The 16109-nt window shown below is 39.0% G+C and overlaps 1 protein-coding gene across 2 annotated transcripts in view; it reads left to right on the top strand.

The window, feature by feature from the left end:
- GABRB2 (gamma-aminobutyric acid type A receptor subunit beta2) overlaps window positions 1–16109 on the top strand; it is a 197583-nt gene that overhangs the window by 149228 nt on the left and 32246 nt on the right. For both annotated transcript variants that reach the window (XM_081090866.1, XM_081090865.1), the window contains exons 7-9: window positions 8528–8665; window positions 10549–10701; window positions 14357–14598. In XM_081090866.1, coding sequence (XP_080946992.1) covers window positions 8528–8665; window positions 10549–10701; window positions 14357–14598 — 533 coding nt within the window. The remainder of the gene's footprint in view (window positions 1–8527; window positions 8666–10548; window positions 10702–14356; window positions 14599–16109) is intronic.

The raw sequence follows: 16109 nt of genomic DNA, 5'->3' as shown, positions 1-16109 counted from the left end.
TCCCTCGGTTCCTTATCATTTAGGACTCTCCACAGTGCAGCTCATGGAATCTGAAAGAGAGAGAGGAAGTGCTCACCCAAAAGCCTCAGTCTTTTTATAACCTAATCTCAGAAGTGGCATCCATCACTTGTGCTGTTTTCTGAGTCCTAGTATATCACTAAGTCCGGCCCACACTCCGGAGGAATTAGTCCCCACCATTTGTGGTTAGGAATAGCATAGAATTTTTGGACATATCTACATGTCATGTATTTATCTTTCATGTCAATATTTTTACAAATTACTTAAGGAATGATTTTTTTCTCAACCCAGGAATATAATTAGTACTTTAGAATAGAGCAGATTTGCATCAACATTGTTTAAGGCTCTAGGCGTTATTTGAGCTTTTTTCTATATAACTTTTTCTTTAAGAGGAAAATATCTTATTACATGTAATAAGCTCTAATTCTTAGCTTCCTAGCCTGCACTAATGAAGTGACTTTCAGAGTCTTGTATAGGTATTTTGAGGCCAAACAAAGAGAGTTGGCATTTCACTTTATTCACATATGTATACCTTTCACAGGTTGATAGTATGATATAAATAGAGAATAGTTTCAATTGTGTACAAATGCTTTATGGTAGTTCCTTTGCTAAATACACAAGTTTTACTTCAAACCAAATGAGATATATATATCTCATTTTTAAAAATTTTAAATATATGAGTGGGGTGGTCAAAAGTAGGTTTACAGTTGTGACTATGTGAAACAGAGTTTATTCTTGTATTATTTATTAATTACTAGAGGCCCAGTGCATGGATTCGTGCACAGGTGGGTCCCTCAACCTGGCCTGTGCCCTCTCGCAATCTGGGAGCCTTGGGGGATGTCAGACTGCCAGTTTTGGCCCAGTCCCCACAGGCCAGGCCAAGGGACCCACTGGTGCATGAATCTGTGCACTGGGCCAGTTTAGGTCCGATCCCCACAGACCAGGCTGAGGGACCTCACCAGTGGACGAATCCATACACCAGGCCTCTGGTATGCATATAAGATCTTTGGTTAATCTCTTCCCGCCCTCCCCCCATCCACCTTCCCTCTGAGATTCATCAGTTTGTTCCATGTTTCCATGTCTGTGCATTGAGCGTCTGCCCCCTGATAGTCAGTGTGCATCATAGCTACCGGTCGAATGGTCACTTAGGCTTTTATATATATAGGTTGTATTATTTTACATAAAAACAACTATAAACTGACTTTTTCCCACCCCTGTATATGTATATGTTTATATATATTAAATCTATGGAATAAAACTGATTTTTAAAAGTCCTAATTGCTATACACAGATGTGAACATTGGACAGTAAAGAAGGCAGATAAGGAAAAAAATCAATTCATTTGAAGTATGGTGTTGGAGGAGACCTCTATGGATACTCTGGACCACCAGAAAGATGAACAAGTGGGCCCAAGAGCAAGTTAAGCCTGAAACATCGCTGGAGGCAGAAATGACAAAACTGAAGCTGTCCTACTTTGGGCACATCATGAGGAGGCAGGGTTATTTGGAAAAGACAATAATGCTGAGGAAAATAGAAGGCAGCAGGAAAGGAGGAAGACCAAACATGAGATGGATTGACTTCATAAAAGAAGCTGTGGGCATGACTCCTCAGGAGCTGAGCAGGGCTGTTGAGGACGAGAGGACAAAGTATTGTGGGCATCACTCATTCGTAGGGTCGCCAGAAGTCGGAGCCAACTAACCAGCACGAAACACACCAAGGTCCCCAGCTATTCAAAAGCAAATTGTTTTCATTTCTACTAGAAGAGACAAGATTGCTAGTTTTGTGGAACTTGTAATAATTTAAATTAAAATGAATTATTTAGAGCTTTCCTTAAATTCCAAATTAGAGATCTCTAAAGCAGTGCTACTCAAAGTATGGTCTAGGGATCCCGGAAGCTTCCTGGGACGTTCCAGAAGAGCTAAGGGAAGTTGCCAGGCCTCCAGTAGCCCAAGCCCAAAGCTGGCTCACCTTGCTTTCTCTTCCTTGGACCACTAGCTTCATTGCTGCATCTCTCCAGACATTCAAAAGAAAGATGTAAGGAACACTGTGTAGCTAAAAGTGCAGACACAGCCACCGGATCACCCTGCTTCCATACGGAGACAACAAAGCCTGAGGCTTGCATTGAAATTCAAGTTCAGAAATGATCTTTAAAGCACAAAATCTGACATTTCACTTGATTATGACTGATTTCCTATTCTTTCACATCATAAGATCTGAATTTGAAAATAGTCATAACACAAAAAGTAGGTCATCTTTGATGTGGGATGAACACTGGGCCATTACTTGATGGTCCTCACTAAGATGCCACTAGGTAATCACGTCTGCCTCACCCTCAGCCAATGATTTTGAGCTGCTCGGAGTCTAGAAGTGATTTGACAGCACAGAAATGGCGTGTAGCAGGCCATCTAAAGAGCAGAGTGAAGAATAGGATGCAATTACGGAGTCAAGGCAATCACGCAGTGTCTTTGGAAGGTTTGCATTGCTGAATTTAAAGAGTTGTGGCTGACAAGTGTGCCTCCCCCTCCTGAAAACTCCCTGCACGTTTCATCGGCCGTGGACTGCACTAGGTGTTGCTCCTTTGCACAGCACACAGGCCCCCGCCTGGAGTGGAGTGGGTTCTGACCGTGGCTGACAGACTTCTAAGTGGTCGCAGAGTGAGTCATGAAAATACTCACTTTCTTACATTCAGTTGTGCCGCTTTCCAGAAACGTCTGTCTGCCTTGCTCCATTAAAATACAATTTGATCTCTGTTATTTGCAAATGTTTTTTAGAGGAAAAAAATGTTTAATCCACTAACGAAGCAAGATAAGTTTCTGGGGAACAGTGAGCCTTCTCAAGGGCTTACCTGGCTTTTCGGGGAACATTAATTAAATCACCCTAAAATGTATGAATACCTCCAGCAATTTATGGAACACAATGGGTGGGCATGTTTTATATCCTAAAAAAAAATAAAGTAAAACAAAATGCATATGGTCAATAGGTTTGGGAAATTCCAGAGGTAAGTAAAGTTAAACGGATTGTTTATTGCGGGATTTCCTAAATTCTGTTAAATGTTTGTAACTGTAAGAGGAGGCCAAAATATGCAGTGACTCAACAATACATGGACTGTAAAAGCCTTTTCCATGAAGCACATGACACAGGCTTAGTGTTCCTCAGAACATAAATATTTACTAGTAGTTATTTAAAAACCAATAGAATTTTAAAGACTAATAAGGCAGTAATATACTAATTGTTTTTACAATGAGGTATTCAATTCAAAAACATTTTTAAAGTGCTGTAATAGAAGTATAAAGGGCAGAGAATTTTTTTTTTAATATATTTTATTGATTTTCACAGAGAGAAAGGGAGAGAGATAGAGAGTTAGAAACATCGATGAGAGAGAAACATCGATCAGCTGCCTCCTGCACATCTCCTACTGGGGATGTGCCCGCAGCCCAGGTACATGCCCTTGACCGGAATCGAACCTGCGACCTCTTAGTCCGCAGGCCGACGCTCTATCCACTGAGCCAAACTGGTTTCGGCAAGGGCAGAGAATTTGAGATAAGATAGTTCTTAAAAAATATAAACCATCCATGACTAGTGTAAATTATTCCCAACCCATAATTCTCAGTTGTCAGAAGTTGGTTGTGATGGCTGAGAATTAACAGGTTAAAGCAACTACTGTGTTATTGTATAACTATTGCTATGTTAAATGCAATGAGAGATAGATAATTACCCTACAACATTCAGCAGTCCAATTGAGGAACTAAGTTTAAATAAGTAGCAAGAAAAAAACAAGTCATTTTAATATCCCCCTTTAAAAATAAATGTCACCAGCCACCACCGATTAATTTTTTGGTAAGTTCATACCCTTTGTACAGTAAAATTCTTCTAAAATGAAATATTTACTTAGTAGATAACAAAGTAGACATATAGACTGACATTAGGAGAGAAAAAGTTTTAAAATGCCATGTTACATAATAAAAAAATGTCATAATTGTGAGAACCTGTTCAGTTATGTGTTTTTAAAATGGCATTTTTACTCCTTAGCTCTCATATACTAGATGTTTTTACCAATATTTGAAAGACAGCTTGTTTATCATTCATGTCTTATGTAAATTTGCATATTTATGTATTAATCTATCCTGCTCTGAGACCTGTAACATTTTATACAGTTTTTAAGTCCTCCAAGTAAATGCCAATAAATTTGTATTTTGGATTATTCATAGGCCGTCTGAATTTATCTGGGTTGTGGTTTTAATGATAAGAATACAATAGAATTTAATGACTCAGTTTCTAGAGTCCCATGAATAAAATATAAAAGATGAATTTAATTTGCAAGACATTAATGAGGAGTTCCTGTGCACCACCCCTTTTCTGATATCTTTTACAAGAAATCTAATTATTTTCACTCATTATAATTATGAAAGCTGTAAAAGTCAGGTCATATATATTTGCATATGTTTTATTTTTTAATCACTTTGAGGGACTGCAAACTGTTCCTCCAGAGAAAATTCAAAGAAAAAGAAAACTAGGTCTGCTTTCAGGTAATCCACATGGTATCTGAGCTAGCTTTGAACTTGACCGCCGTGGCACTGTCAGGGATTTTTGGTCTTTCATCTTCAGAAATCGATGATGCAAGCACATCCATTTCCTTTCCATTTGCAATATTCTATACTTGGTTAAACCAAAATGAAGTCAAGAACATTGGGGTTTTTAAGACCAGCACTAGCCAAGTTGTATACACAACACATTGCTCTCTGGTGTCAGATTCCAAAATCCTAAATATCAAAATAAACTTAAATGTTTTATTATAATTTCCAAACACTTTGGAGAGTTCTGTAAGTGTCCTTGATTGAACAGCTGGGTTTCTCATTGTGCACATCCTTGTATTTGCTCATGAAATAACAGCAAAGATAATAAAAAGAAGGAACTGGCTAACCTTGTTAAGCATTGTATTTTACAAGTAGAACTCAGCTTTTTTCCATAAAAACTCCATGAGTAATGATGATGATGATGATATCCCAATTTATAAGTGAGAAAATGAAACATAGAGAGCAGTTAGGAAACTTGCTCAGCTATTACATAAGGAGAGCTATATAATGAAGACCCTTTGTATTATTCTATGTTATTATTGGGTGTCTTTTTTATTCATTCAGAAGATATTTAATTCCAGCCATGTGCCAGGTAGTGTGACAGGAGCAAGAGACAGAGGTATAAACATGATGAATACCTTATCAATGCCAAGCGTCTGGATAAACCATCATTGCCCAAATCCACCTGTGCATTGCATAATTATTTTGTTAATTCTATTATATATTCAGGGTTGAATATATTCACTCTAAAATGTATGAATACCTCCAGCAATTTATGGAACATGTCTGGGTGGGCATGTTTTATATCCTAAAATAAATAAATAAATAAATAAATAAATAAATAAATAAATAAAATGCATACGGTCAATAGGTTTGATAAAAGTCTGGGTTTCATAATAATGTTTCTATCTATTTAACCGCTGCTAGGCATCTCCTATGCAACTGTAGAGCAGTGCCATAGCTGGTGCCTCTGCCTGCAGAGAGCTGCTGTTAGATTTGTGGTGCTGGACAAAGACGGTAGATCCTGGAGAGAGGAAGCTGCAGGACCAGAAACACACCCCTCACTAGGTTAAACTTAATCCTCTATTGGAAATGGTGAGAGTTTTCTCTCAACCTCTTCTTCTGAAGATGGCTGCATTTGACAAAAGCTTTTATAAGAACACACACACAATTGCCTTCTGGTTTCATAAATACCTTTATTTATGCTTATATACCAATTTTGCAATGTGCTGGGGTCCAGCCCCAGCGGGTCCATGGGTTCCCCAAAGGTGTGAATGGAGTCGGCGAAGAAGGAATGACACGGAGACAGCGTTCAGTTGATCAGCAGCCTAGCCAGGATCTCCAGCCAAGTTCTGGTTAGGATCTCCAGCCAGGTTCTGTAGCCATGTTCCCTCGCTAGGTTCTCCAGCCAGGTTCTGTCCAGGTTCTCCAGCCAGGTTCAGTCACCAGGTTCTAGTCAGGTTCTCTTGCCATGTTCTATCCAAGTTCTGTAGCCAGGTTCTGTCTCTAGGGTCTTCAGCCAGGTCCTCTCGCTAGGTTCTGTCTCTAGGTTCTGTGGCCAGTTTCTGTCCAGGATCTTTTGCCATGTTCTCTCCAGCAAAGTTCTTCTGTCTCCAGGTTCTGTGTAGGTTCTGTGTCTAGGTTCTGTGTCCTGTTGTCTTGTTACATCTATATTTATACCAGTTGATTCCAATCCTATCAACCTCTATTCCAAAGGTTATCTCCATTCCAGGGAGTAAAGATTATGTAGCTTAAGCATGATTGTTCGTAGTTAAAGTGATTAATTACCCACCTGCCACTTAGTTAAGGGGTTTTATTCCCTCCCTAACTTCAGGGGAAAATCCCTACCTGGGGAAACCACCTTTCTCAGAGAGGTGACCTTGGTTAAAACACATAGCGCTAAGGGGAGCAAACATATTAAGAACAGTATGCCATATATGCCAGGTCCCTTGAAACAGCAAGGATGGACCGGCTCCCGGCAGCAATGCATTTCTAACTATCGAGGTTAATTCTCTGAGCAAATTTCTTTTATCTTTCCATTTTAAACTATTTTATCAAAGGTGGGATTGTCATTGATTTAAAACATTTTCATAACAGAGATGTGTGCAAATAACAAATGAGAAATTAGGTTATATTTGAGCTGAAGCTCTGAACTGTGAGGGTCCCCAGGGTCTCATATTAGAAAAGTTCTCTTTTAGGACAGACACCCCCGTCCTGAGGTTAAGTTAAAGAATATAATGAGGTAGATTAATGGGGAGTGAGAAGCTCTTTTCTGAGAATCTGTTTCTTATGCCATTCCCTTGAACTTTCTTTAAAATCAAAGTTTTATATGCAGAAAGACATTGTCTAACAAAACAAAGGGCTCTAAGTGAGATCACACTAATAAAAATGTTGGTGGTTTATAATATAATAAAACTACAATTTTGGTTACAATATAATTTAAGATGTTCTCAACTAAACAAGCCTTTTCAAAATCATTAGCTATTATCCAGAAGCCTATAGATGCAAAACCAGAAGTTCAAGTCTCAACACTTGCAAAGAACTGTATGACTGCATCATTGCGCCTATGAATAAGGAGGACTGCAGATTTCTAGAAAAGTTAAAACGCTGCCTGAGCTGTGCTATAGTTTATATAAATTTTCAAATCAAGGGCATTGCAGTTCTTTGAAAAATATTTTTTTCCACTTTTATGGAGATATCTCTCTCTCTCTCTCTCTCTCTCTCTCTCTCTCTCTCTCTCTCTCTGAAGGCAATGTGGTTTCCTCAAAACCGTAAGAGCTAAGAGTCAGAGGATTGTAATTATAGACCTCAGTGCTACACTAGCCAGTCACATATCAAAAGGCAAAGAACTTAGGCAATCTTTTTAATTTGTTTCATTGCTTTTGAAATTGGGGGAGCAATATCTGTGCTGTTTCCTATACTTTAAAAATTCAACTATCGAGATACAAAAGTTCTTTGAAGAGATAATTAGGATACACAAAGATAATATGTGCTTTTATGGGAGGTTGTGGGGGATTAGTTCATATAATATCAATATTTACTGGATTTCATTGCATGCTTCCCTGTAGAGCATTGTTTACAATCTAATATGTGGTTATTCGTTGCAATTATATATGTGCTTAGTTATTAGAATATGTGTGCTTATTCTACTCTGCCCCACAGATTGAAAATATCATTATAACAGAGGACATGTCTTTATTGTACAGAGTCCTCTCCCCAGCATCTGTGCATTGATGAGCATAGTAGATGCTCAGTAAATAGTTGAATGAATGGAAGTATACCTCCTAAATGCACTGTGCATTGGTAGTATACACAATACATTTGTATTTACTTCTTGAAACTATTAGAATCAATGTTATTTTGAGGTTTGTTTTGGAGAGAATTTTGGAATTCAGATATGCTACAAAATCAAATTTGGAGGTCATGTCTATGAATATTAACAAATTAATGACACCCTTAATAATCATTTCTCTTCTGACTTGAAACTCAAATATCTTATATGGAGGGGGGGAGTTTGATAGTATTCAGTGCTGTATTGATAACTGAAATGATATTCCTCTTCTTTTGTCTTCTCTTAGAGTGCCGTCAGGGTTATGTAATAATATGATACTGTTTGAGAGAATGAGATTTCATACTCAGATAAATCTAGGTTCAAGTTCCAACTATGCCACTTCCTAGTTGCAAGACTTAATGTGAGCTGTTAATTTCTCTGAGCCTGTGATTCCTCTTGGGGGCCTAGTTATGCTTCCCTCATGAGTTTGTTGTGGGGATTAAATGTGCTAATATACTTGAGGTGCTTAGCATGGTACCTAACATATAATAATGCCCTCTAACTATAGCTATTGTCATTTACATAATTCATCTACTAACCTTATTCTGTCTGTCTGTTTTTCATTTTGTGCGCCTGTATGTATGTGTGTATGTTTTCTGTACAGATGGATATACCACTGACGACATTGAGTTTTACTGGCGTGGGGAAGATAAAGCAGTAACGGGAGTGACAAAGATTGAACTTCCACAGTTCTCTATTGTAGACTACAAACTCATCACCAAGAAGGTTGTTTTCTCCACAGGTTTGTATCAGGGAAGAGGGCTAAGGTAAAAGAGTCATCATCGTTTATAAACAGGGGTCACTTATATCAGGATCGGGTCCCAGGGAAGGATGGTGACTCTAGAAGACAGATCTGCTGAAAACCCTCAGGTCCCCAGCAAGCCCATTGCTCATTTGCAGCCCATCTGTTTTTTTTCCTGAAGGCACCCCCAGCAATGCTGAGAGACAGCGCTATCTCTCTCATTGGCCAACGAAGGGACTAATTGTTGTACACAGAATAGAGAAAGGAATGAAGACCTGGGTCAGTTGTTCCCCTGATTTTATGCATCTCACAGAATTGATCATCATTCTTTCAAATACACTGGGAATAACCAAGTCACAGTTCACTCAAGTCTGACCACAGCGAAATTCTCTGAATAGAATAGGGTAGGAGAATTTCACATTTCCCTCGGAGGACGGGAATTGCTTTATGTAGTGTGACTCCCTGTTTTGCAGGTAAACACCTTTCCAGATCCTGAGGTTATCCTGATGCCTTTGCTGCCCTTACCCTACTAGTATTGAGGTTTCAGGTTGTCAAACTTGGTTTCATCAGCACAAATTTTTAACCAGAAAGCCCAGTAAAGTGGTAATTTGCTACATCACTCATTAAGGGGGAAAATAATCAGCCCACAGGAATATGTCTCATTGAAGTGAATCCCGCACATGAAAATAGCTAGCCCTATAACTGTAAATTTTAAGTTTCCCCTCTGATTTGGGTACTTCCTGTCCCTAAAAACAACTTCAGGCAAGAGTTGCATGACTTAGCAAGAATACAGTGTAGGCTTTGGCTTTTTTAAAAAAAAAATCAATAATAACAGAAACTTTTCGTAAGTATGAAGTCTTTTGAATTGCTGAAACTCTATAGAAATGAGTTCCTACTTAAAATACTCTTACTTTCATATTAAGACACTATTTATCAGTGTGAACTATTTATGTTCTAAGGCTGTGCTCTGTTACATATATTGTCTAAAGTATAAATCCCAGATCACCACAATCAAAGGATCCCGCTTCAGGAATGTGATGCTTTAGTTGTATCTCCCACAGATATTTCTCAGGAATAGTGATTCTCCACCTTTGAGTAGGTCAGGGATCCCTTTATGAACAGGGTGGGGAATCTTTATTTCTGCCAAGGGCCATTTGGATATTTATGACAGCATTCGCGGGCCATACAAAATTATCAACTTAAAAATTAGCCTGCTCTATTTGGTCAAACATTTAATTAACTTGCCACTAATGCCTTGGCAGGGCTAGACCAAATGATTTTGTGGGCCTTATGTGGCCCATGGGCCAGACGTTCCCCACCCCTGCTTTAGAACTTGGATGAATACACTGATTTTAGAAAAAAAAAATAATGCCTACACTTGAAACCCATCCTGAAATTTCAGGGAGTTGCTGCATTGTCTGAAGTACAGCCATTGATCCAGACTTAAAACAACCCTGGGGCTTTGTGTGTGTAGAGCTAGCTATCTTTTACTAGCATCAGAGTGTGCAACCTGATTCTTATATGCAAAACATACCTTAACGGGTGGACTAGCTAAGAAACAATTGAGAGGGGACAAAGGGACTGTCCCAAATTGTCTTGTCATCACAGTTTTAGATAATGAGTATTTTTTGATCCAGTACATGAGGCCGAGCAGAGAAAACCAGGAATTCTGTTAATGATGAGAATGGGATGTAGTCAACATGGAGTAACTCCTGTTAATTAAAAACCTAGTGTTCTCAGACATCTTTTGCAGAAGAAAGTGTTTACTCTTCACCAGAAGCTAAACTTGAATTTAGGAAAATATACAGACTGTTTAGGGGCCTTTAAAGGAAAGTATCCTACAAGTATTGATTGGTAATGATGATCTAAAATTGCCTTTCTAGGTTCCTATCCCAGGTTGTCCCTCAGTTTTAAGTTGAAGAGAAACATTGGATACTTTATCCTGCAAACGTATATGCCTTCCATCCTGATCACTATCCTCTCTTGGGTCTCCTTCTGGATTAATTACGATGCTTCAGCTGCAAGAGTGGCATTAGGTAAGCCATTTTCTGTCTGCTTGCAAAGTTGACTCATGCATGCATGCGTGTGTGTGCGAGTGTGTGCATGCATGTGTGTCCAAACATGCACTTTCCTTCCCTGGAATTTGTAACACATGATGAAACCAGACTGCACACATTACAAGGATTTGACTCTGAGACTTTGGGTGATCTGATTCAGCGTTAAATCAATTAAACACATATTAAAGCTCTTTCATGTCAAAATTAGTTAACTAGATAGTTGTTGGTAATGTAATTAGTCCCATCCGTGTGATATTTTTATTGAAGCATAATTCCTGTAATATCGCTTGATAATTATTAAATTTCTATCTGCGCTTCTTTACCTGGGAAGATGTCCCTCCCATCTTTTTGTTGTTCTGAGCAAAAAAAAAACAGGAAATGTAGTGTGTAAAAAGTAGCTAAGCAGAAAGAAGTCTAAAGTCTTATGAATATTTTGGACTGGCATGGCAGGGGACAGGAGAAAACCAAGCAAAAATTTGGGGAAATAATCTATGGCATCAGGTATCTAATGCTTGATTTTTCTTTTGTTATAAGACCAAAGAAAGAGAATAAATTCTATTTCATGGACGTTTTTATGATGCTAACTCCAGATATGGTAAATTTATGACCTTTTACACGATCTTTATTACTTTGAATTCTGACTAATTCCTTTCAATTTTGAAATGTTAACTCCTCCACCATGACATCTCAATGCAACTGTTACTTCCTTGGAGAAGTCATTTATTTATTCATTCAACAAGTACTTGTTGAATGCCTACTATGTGCCCTGCCAGATACTCTCAGCACTGGAGATGAATCTGTGCCCTTCTGGAAGTTATGTTCCAGCAGTAAAAGATAGACAATAAATTGAATAGCCATGCAAATTATATAATATGGTCAGTCTATTGAGGGAAGTAAGCAAGCGGGAGGTTAGTTATGCCAGGGGGTACAGTTTAGAATAATCAGGGTAGAATTTACTCAGAAATTGTCAATGGAACAGACTTGAAGAGGATGAAAAGCCACAGTGACCTGGATAGGAATATTCCAGTCCGTGAGCACGTCAATGAGGTGGCAGTGAGGCAAATGCAGAGAGAGTTCAGGAGCTAGGATAGTGTGTGTGCGGGGGGACGGAAAGATTATGAAGTGGTTTGGGGGCCATAATAAAGGCTTCACTTTTATGCTGAGCAGCAGAGTTATTGAGCAAAGAAGTAACATGATTAGATTTCAGTTTTGAAGGAATCACGTTGGCTGCTGTGTTGAGCTTAGATTGTGGTAGCTCAAGGAAGGAAGGGAGAAGTAATGACCTCCTGCTCTGAGTCCAATCCCTGTGCCTTAACCTCTTAAAGTGCTAGAGAGCTCCCCTCTGTAGGCCAGCCACTGTTAGGCATTCTTTTGGTTTCTGATGTCATTTTCCTCCTGGTACTGGAAGATCCTTTGGAGAAAGGTCAATATCTAATTTTGCTTCCATTACATCTATAGTGTCTCTCATAGAAAATGATGTTCAGTAAATATTTGCTGAATAAAGGAATGAATGAAATTTGTAAATATCTTATTTCAAAGTGAATATTTGTTATCTATTTTATGTCTATTACATGAATAATAAGTAATATATTTACTTCTTTATATAAATTTTATTTTATTTTTCCATCCCCATTTATCCCTTCTATACCCTCTTCCACCCCCGCCCCCTGCAATCACCACACTGTTGTCCATATTCATGAGTTCTCTCTCTCTCTCTCTCTCTCTCTCTCTCTCTCTCTCTCTCTCTCTCTCTCTCTCTCCTCTTTTTCCCCCAATTCATCCATCTCCCTATGTGAACAATTTATTACTAGGTCAGAAATGCCTTAAAATGAGATTTAGATAAATAGTAAAATCAGCGTTGTCAGTTTTATGATATACATGCCATACAGGATAATCTGTGGTTGACATAAAGAAGAGAAAAATGAAATTGGGAAATGTTTCAAAAAGATTCATATTGTAATAAAAAAGAAACATCTGAGAACTGTAAGACACTTAGCTCTAAAGCAAGGCCAGGGTTTTTCTGGTCATGCTCAGAATCAGATGCTCAAATTTATTTTTTCTGCTGAGCCAGTGTTGCCCAGCAGTTGAGCATCGACTCATGCACCAAAATGTCACTGGGTCAAACCCTGGTCAGGCCAGAGGCCTGGGTGGTGGGCTTGATCCCCATTGAAGGACATGCAGGAGGCAGTTGATAGATGTTTCTCTCTCATTGACGTTTCTATCTCTCCCTCTCCCTCCCTCGCCCTTCTTCTCTGTCTAAAATCAATTAAAAAAACACACATATCTATTAAAAAATTATTTTTTCTATATTTGTTTTAGGAGCATGTATACAAACAAGACAAAAATTATGATCTTATTAGAGAGAGAAAATTAAATCAGGAAACTTATGTTCCAAAAAAAATCACAGACATGAAACGTAACTTCTGGGATGTGTTATTAGGTAGCGTTTAAGGACAGGTTTCTGAGTTGGAGAGGCCCCAGTTCATATGTAGACTGCCTAACCTCCCGCCTGCGGGGTCTTGACTCTGAGCTCTGCCTGTTTTCACAAGGAACTTATCCTACCAGGGACTCTGGACCCCGTGCTTTTTCCTGCATAGCAATGTCTATCCCTCCAATCATACCTTTGAGGGAAACTACTCCCCCAGTTAGAGGTGCTTACATAGCTGGACGAATAACTATAATTATAAATGCCATTGCTTAGTGTGGCATTTTCCATAAGGAATCTTGCAATACTTCTGTATAATTTATCTGTGTATTACATGCCTCGGTGCCCAATTTAGAAACATGAAGGTTAGGTTTCAGCTTCTCTATTATCTTCCATCTGCAGTTTCCACATTTTTACAATCATTTGTCCATATCATCTATAAAATGCATTGATTGATTTTTGTACTGTTGTAATTATTTTATTTCCCCTTCCTAACAAATTATTCGGGGGTGGGGGAGACATTTTAAGGAGTATTCTTTATTCCTTTCTTGTATGCTTCTCTATCATAAACACAATTTGTCCTTATATTTCCCTGCTCCAAGCTGGCCACTGGCCCCACATTGCCTATAATTTCAAGTTCAAACTCCTCATTAGGCTGTGTATATATGGCCCTCCATGATGTAGCTCTTACTGAACCTTCAGTCTCCTTACCATTCTCCCCACCATATCCTCACGTACTCACGTTGACTTTTTGGGAGTCTTTCAGTGAGCTGTATACCTTCACCCCACACAGAAAGCTCTCTCCACCACCAATGCCCTGACGTCAGTCCTGGGTTGTCTGGGTCACTCCCACTCATTCTTCAAAAAGGAACTCCAAAACATGTGTTTCCTCTATATTCTCAACATACAGCCTACAGGTATCTAACACAGCAACATTTAAATCACTTTTCAACCCCCTCCCATTAGGTATATAACTGTAATATATAAATATAACTAAAGAAGGATTCTAAATAAGTAATGTTTATTACAAATAGATAATTTGTGCATATCTCCAGGGCCTGTCACAGAGCTGGACTATAATAAGTGCCCAGTAAATATTTTGTGGCATATAAGAATGACTAAACGAGTACAGTAATCTTTCCAGCTGCAATGAGAGCAGCAAGGACACAGGAGCATCATTATTCTAACTCTCTTTTTTTCTTTTTCCAGGAATTACAACTGTCCTTACAATGACCACCATCAACACTCACCTCCGGGAAACTCTCCCTAAAATCCCCTACGTGAAGGCCATTGACATGTACCTGATGGGGTGCTTTGTCTTTGTTTTTATGGCCCTTCTGGAATATGCTTTGGTCAACTACATCTTCTTTGGGAGGGGACCCCAACGCCAAAAGAAAGCAGCCGAGAAGGCGAGCGCCAACAGTGATAAGATGCGCCTGGATGTCAACAAGGTAAATGCGGGGGCAGGCCTTCCTTGCTTCTTAAACTCATAGAAGAATGCCAGCAATATAGGTCAAAGGTCTTGTTTAACAAATGAGGAAACCGTGGCCCAGGGAAGAGAATGGGGAATTTTCCACAAATCATGAAGATAATTAGCGATGGAGGCATAATTACAGCCCAAATCTGTGACACAACATTTAGATGCCCTTTACCTTAACACTAGGGTTGCCCAGACCACAGTCACCTGAAAACCACCTTGGTGACTTTTTCAATCTATGAGTATGATGTGTGCTATTATTTACTTTATAGTTCTTGAATTTTACTCACATTATTTAAATTTATTTAAAAAGGAAATTTTGTATCACACAAATCAGTATTACTTGCTAAAAGATAAGCTTAGGTATAAATAAAAATTTTAATGATGTTATTAAATACTAGGTTATACTAGATGAAGGCTCGGGGCCTGAGCTCTGCATGCTCTTGGATTTAGAAGGGAGATAAGCAAGTACAGAGATGTATTTAAGACTTACCAGCAGCAAACTGAGACTTTCTCTTTGAAGTCATCAGAAGGGGGGGGTGGGGGGACAGGGGAGGGGAGAAAATAATCGTTTTCTCCTTAAGTGACAAATAATTACTGAATGCCTTGCACATGTGCCACTTAAAATCACTGAAGCATTTGACTACAGGAGGCCACTATCCTGCTTAAATCGGGCATAGGCGAAGAATAATTCCCAGTTATAAACTGGTTCATTCTTTAAGGCAGTAATTCTCAGCCTTCAGCACCTGGTTGAATGACTGGGAGAGCAGTAAAAATACTGAAGGCTGGGTGTCTTCCCCAGATATTCTGATTTGATTGCCCTGAGGTATGCCTGAGCATCGTAGTTCAGAGTGCTGGAACTAGGAAGACAGTAATCCTTCTAAACCTCTGGAACTGTTAACCATGCCACTGATTATATAACTGATGTTTTAATATTTCGAACATAAATTTAATTCCAAGGATAGAAGAACATAAATAACATCTATCATTGAGTTTTATTTGGAGCAAATCCAGTGAAAGCTGCTAGCTCACTAATGTCTCCACGTATCCATAGGTCTGATAATTGATGGGCTATTCTCTAACCAAAGGCACTCCTTTCCTGGGAGATGTTATTTGTAAGGATGCAAATCTTACGCACGGCCCTTGAAAGCCAAGGAACCAAAGCCTGGGAAATTGTCAGTTTCTTTCTAGTGTCTGAGGCAGTGGTTCTCAACCTTCTGGCCCTTTAAATACAGTTCCTTATGTTGGACCCACAACCATAAAATTATTTTCGTTGCTACTTCATAACTAATTTTACTACTGTTATGAATCATAATGTAAATATCTGATATACAGGACGGTCCTAGGCGACCCCTGTGAAAGGGTTGTTCGACCCCCAAAGTGGTCGCGACCCACAGGTTGAGACCCACTGGTCTGAGGTTTCGGTTATTGAAAACTGTCCATAGATTCCAATGTAGCATTGAGGCTCTCGGGCTGTGCTATTTG

Source organism: Myotis nattereri, assembly GCF_964212035.1.
Source record: "Myotis nattereri genome assembly, chromosome: 5".
Classification (NCBI taxonomy): Eukaryota; Metazoa; Chordata; class Mammalia; order Chiroptera; family Vespertilionidae; genus Myotis; species Myotis nattereri.
This window is presented reverse-complemented; position numbering and strand designations above follow the sequence as displayed.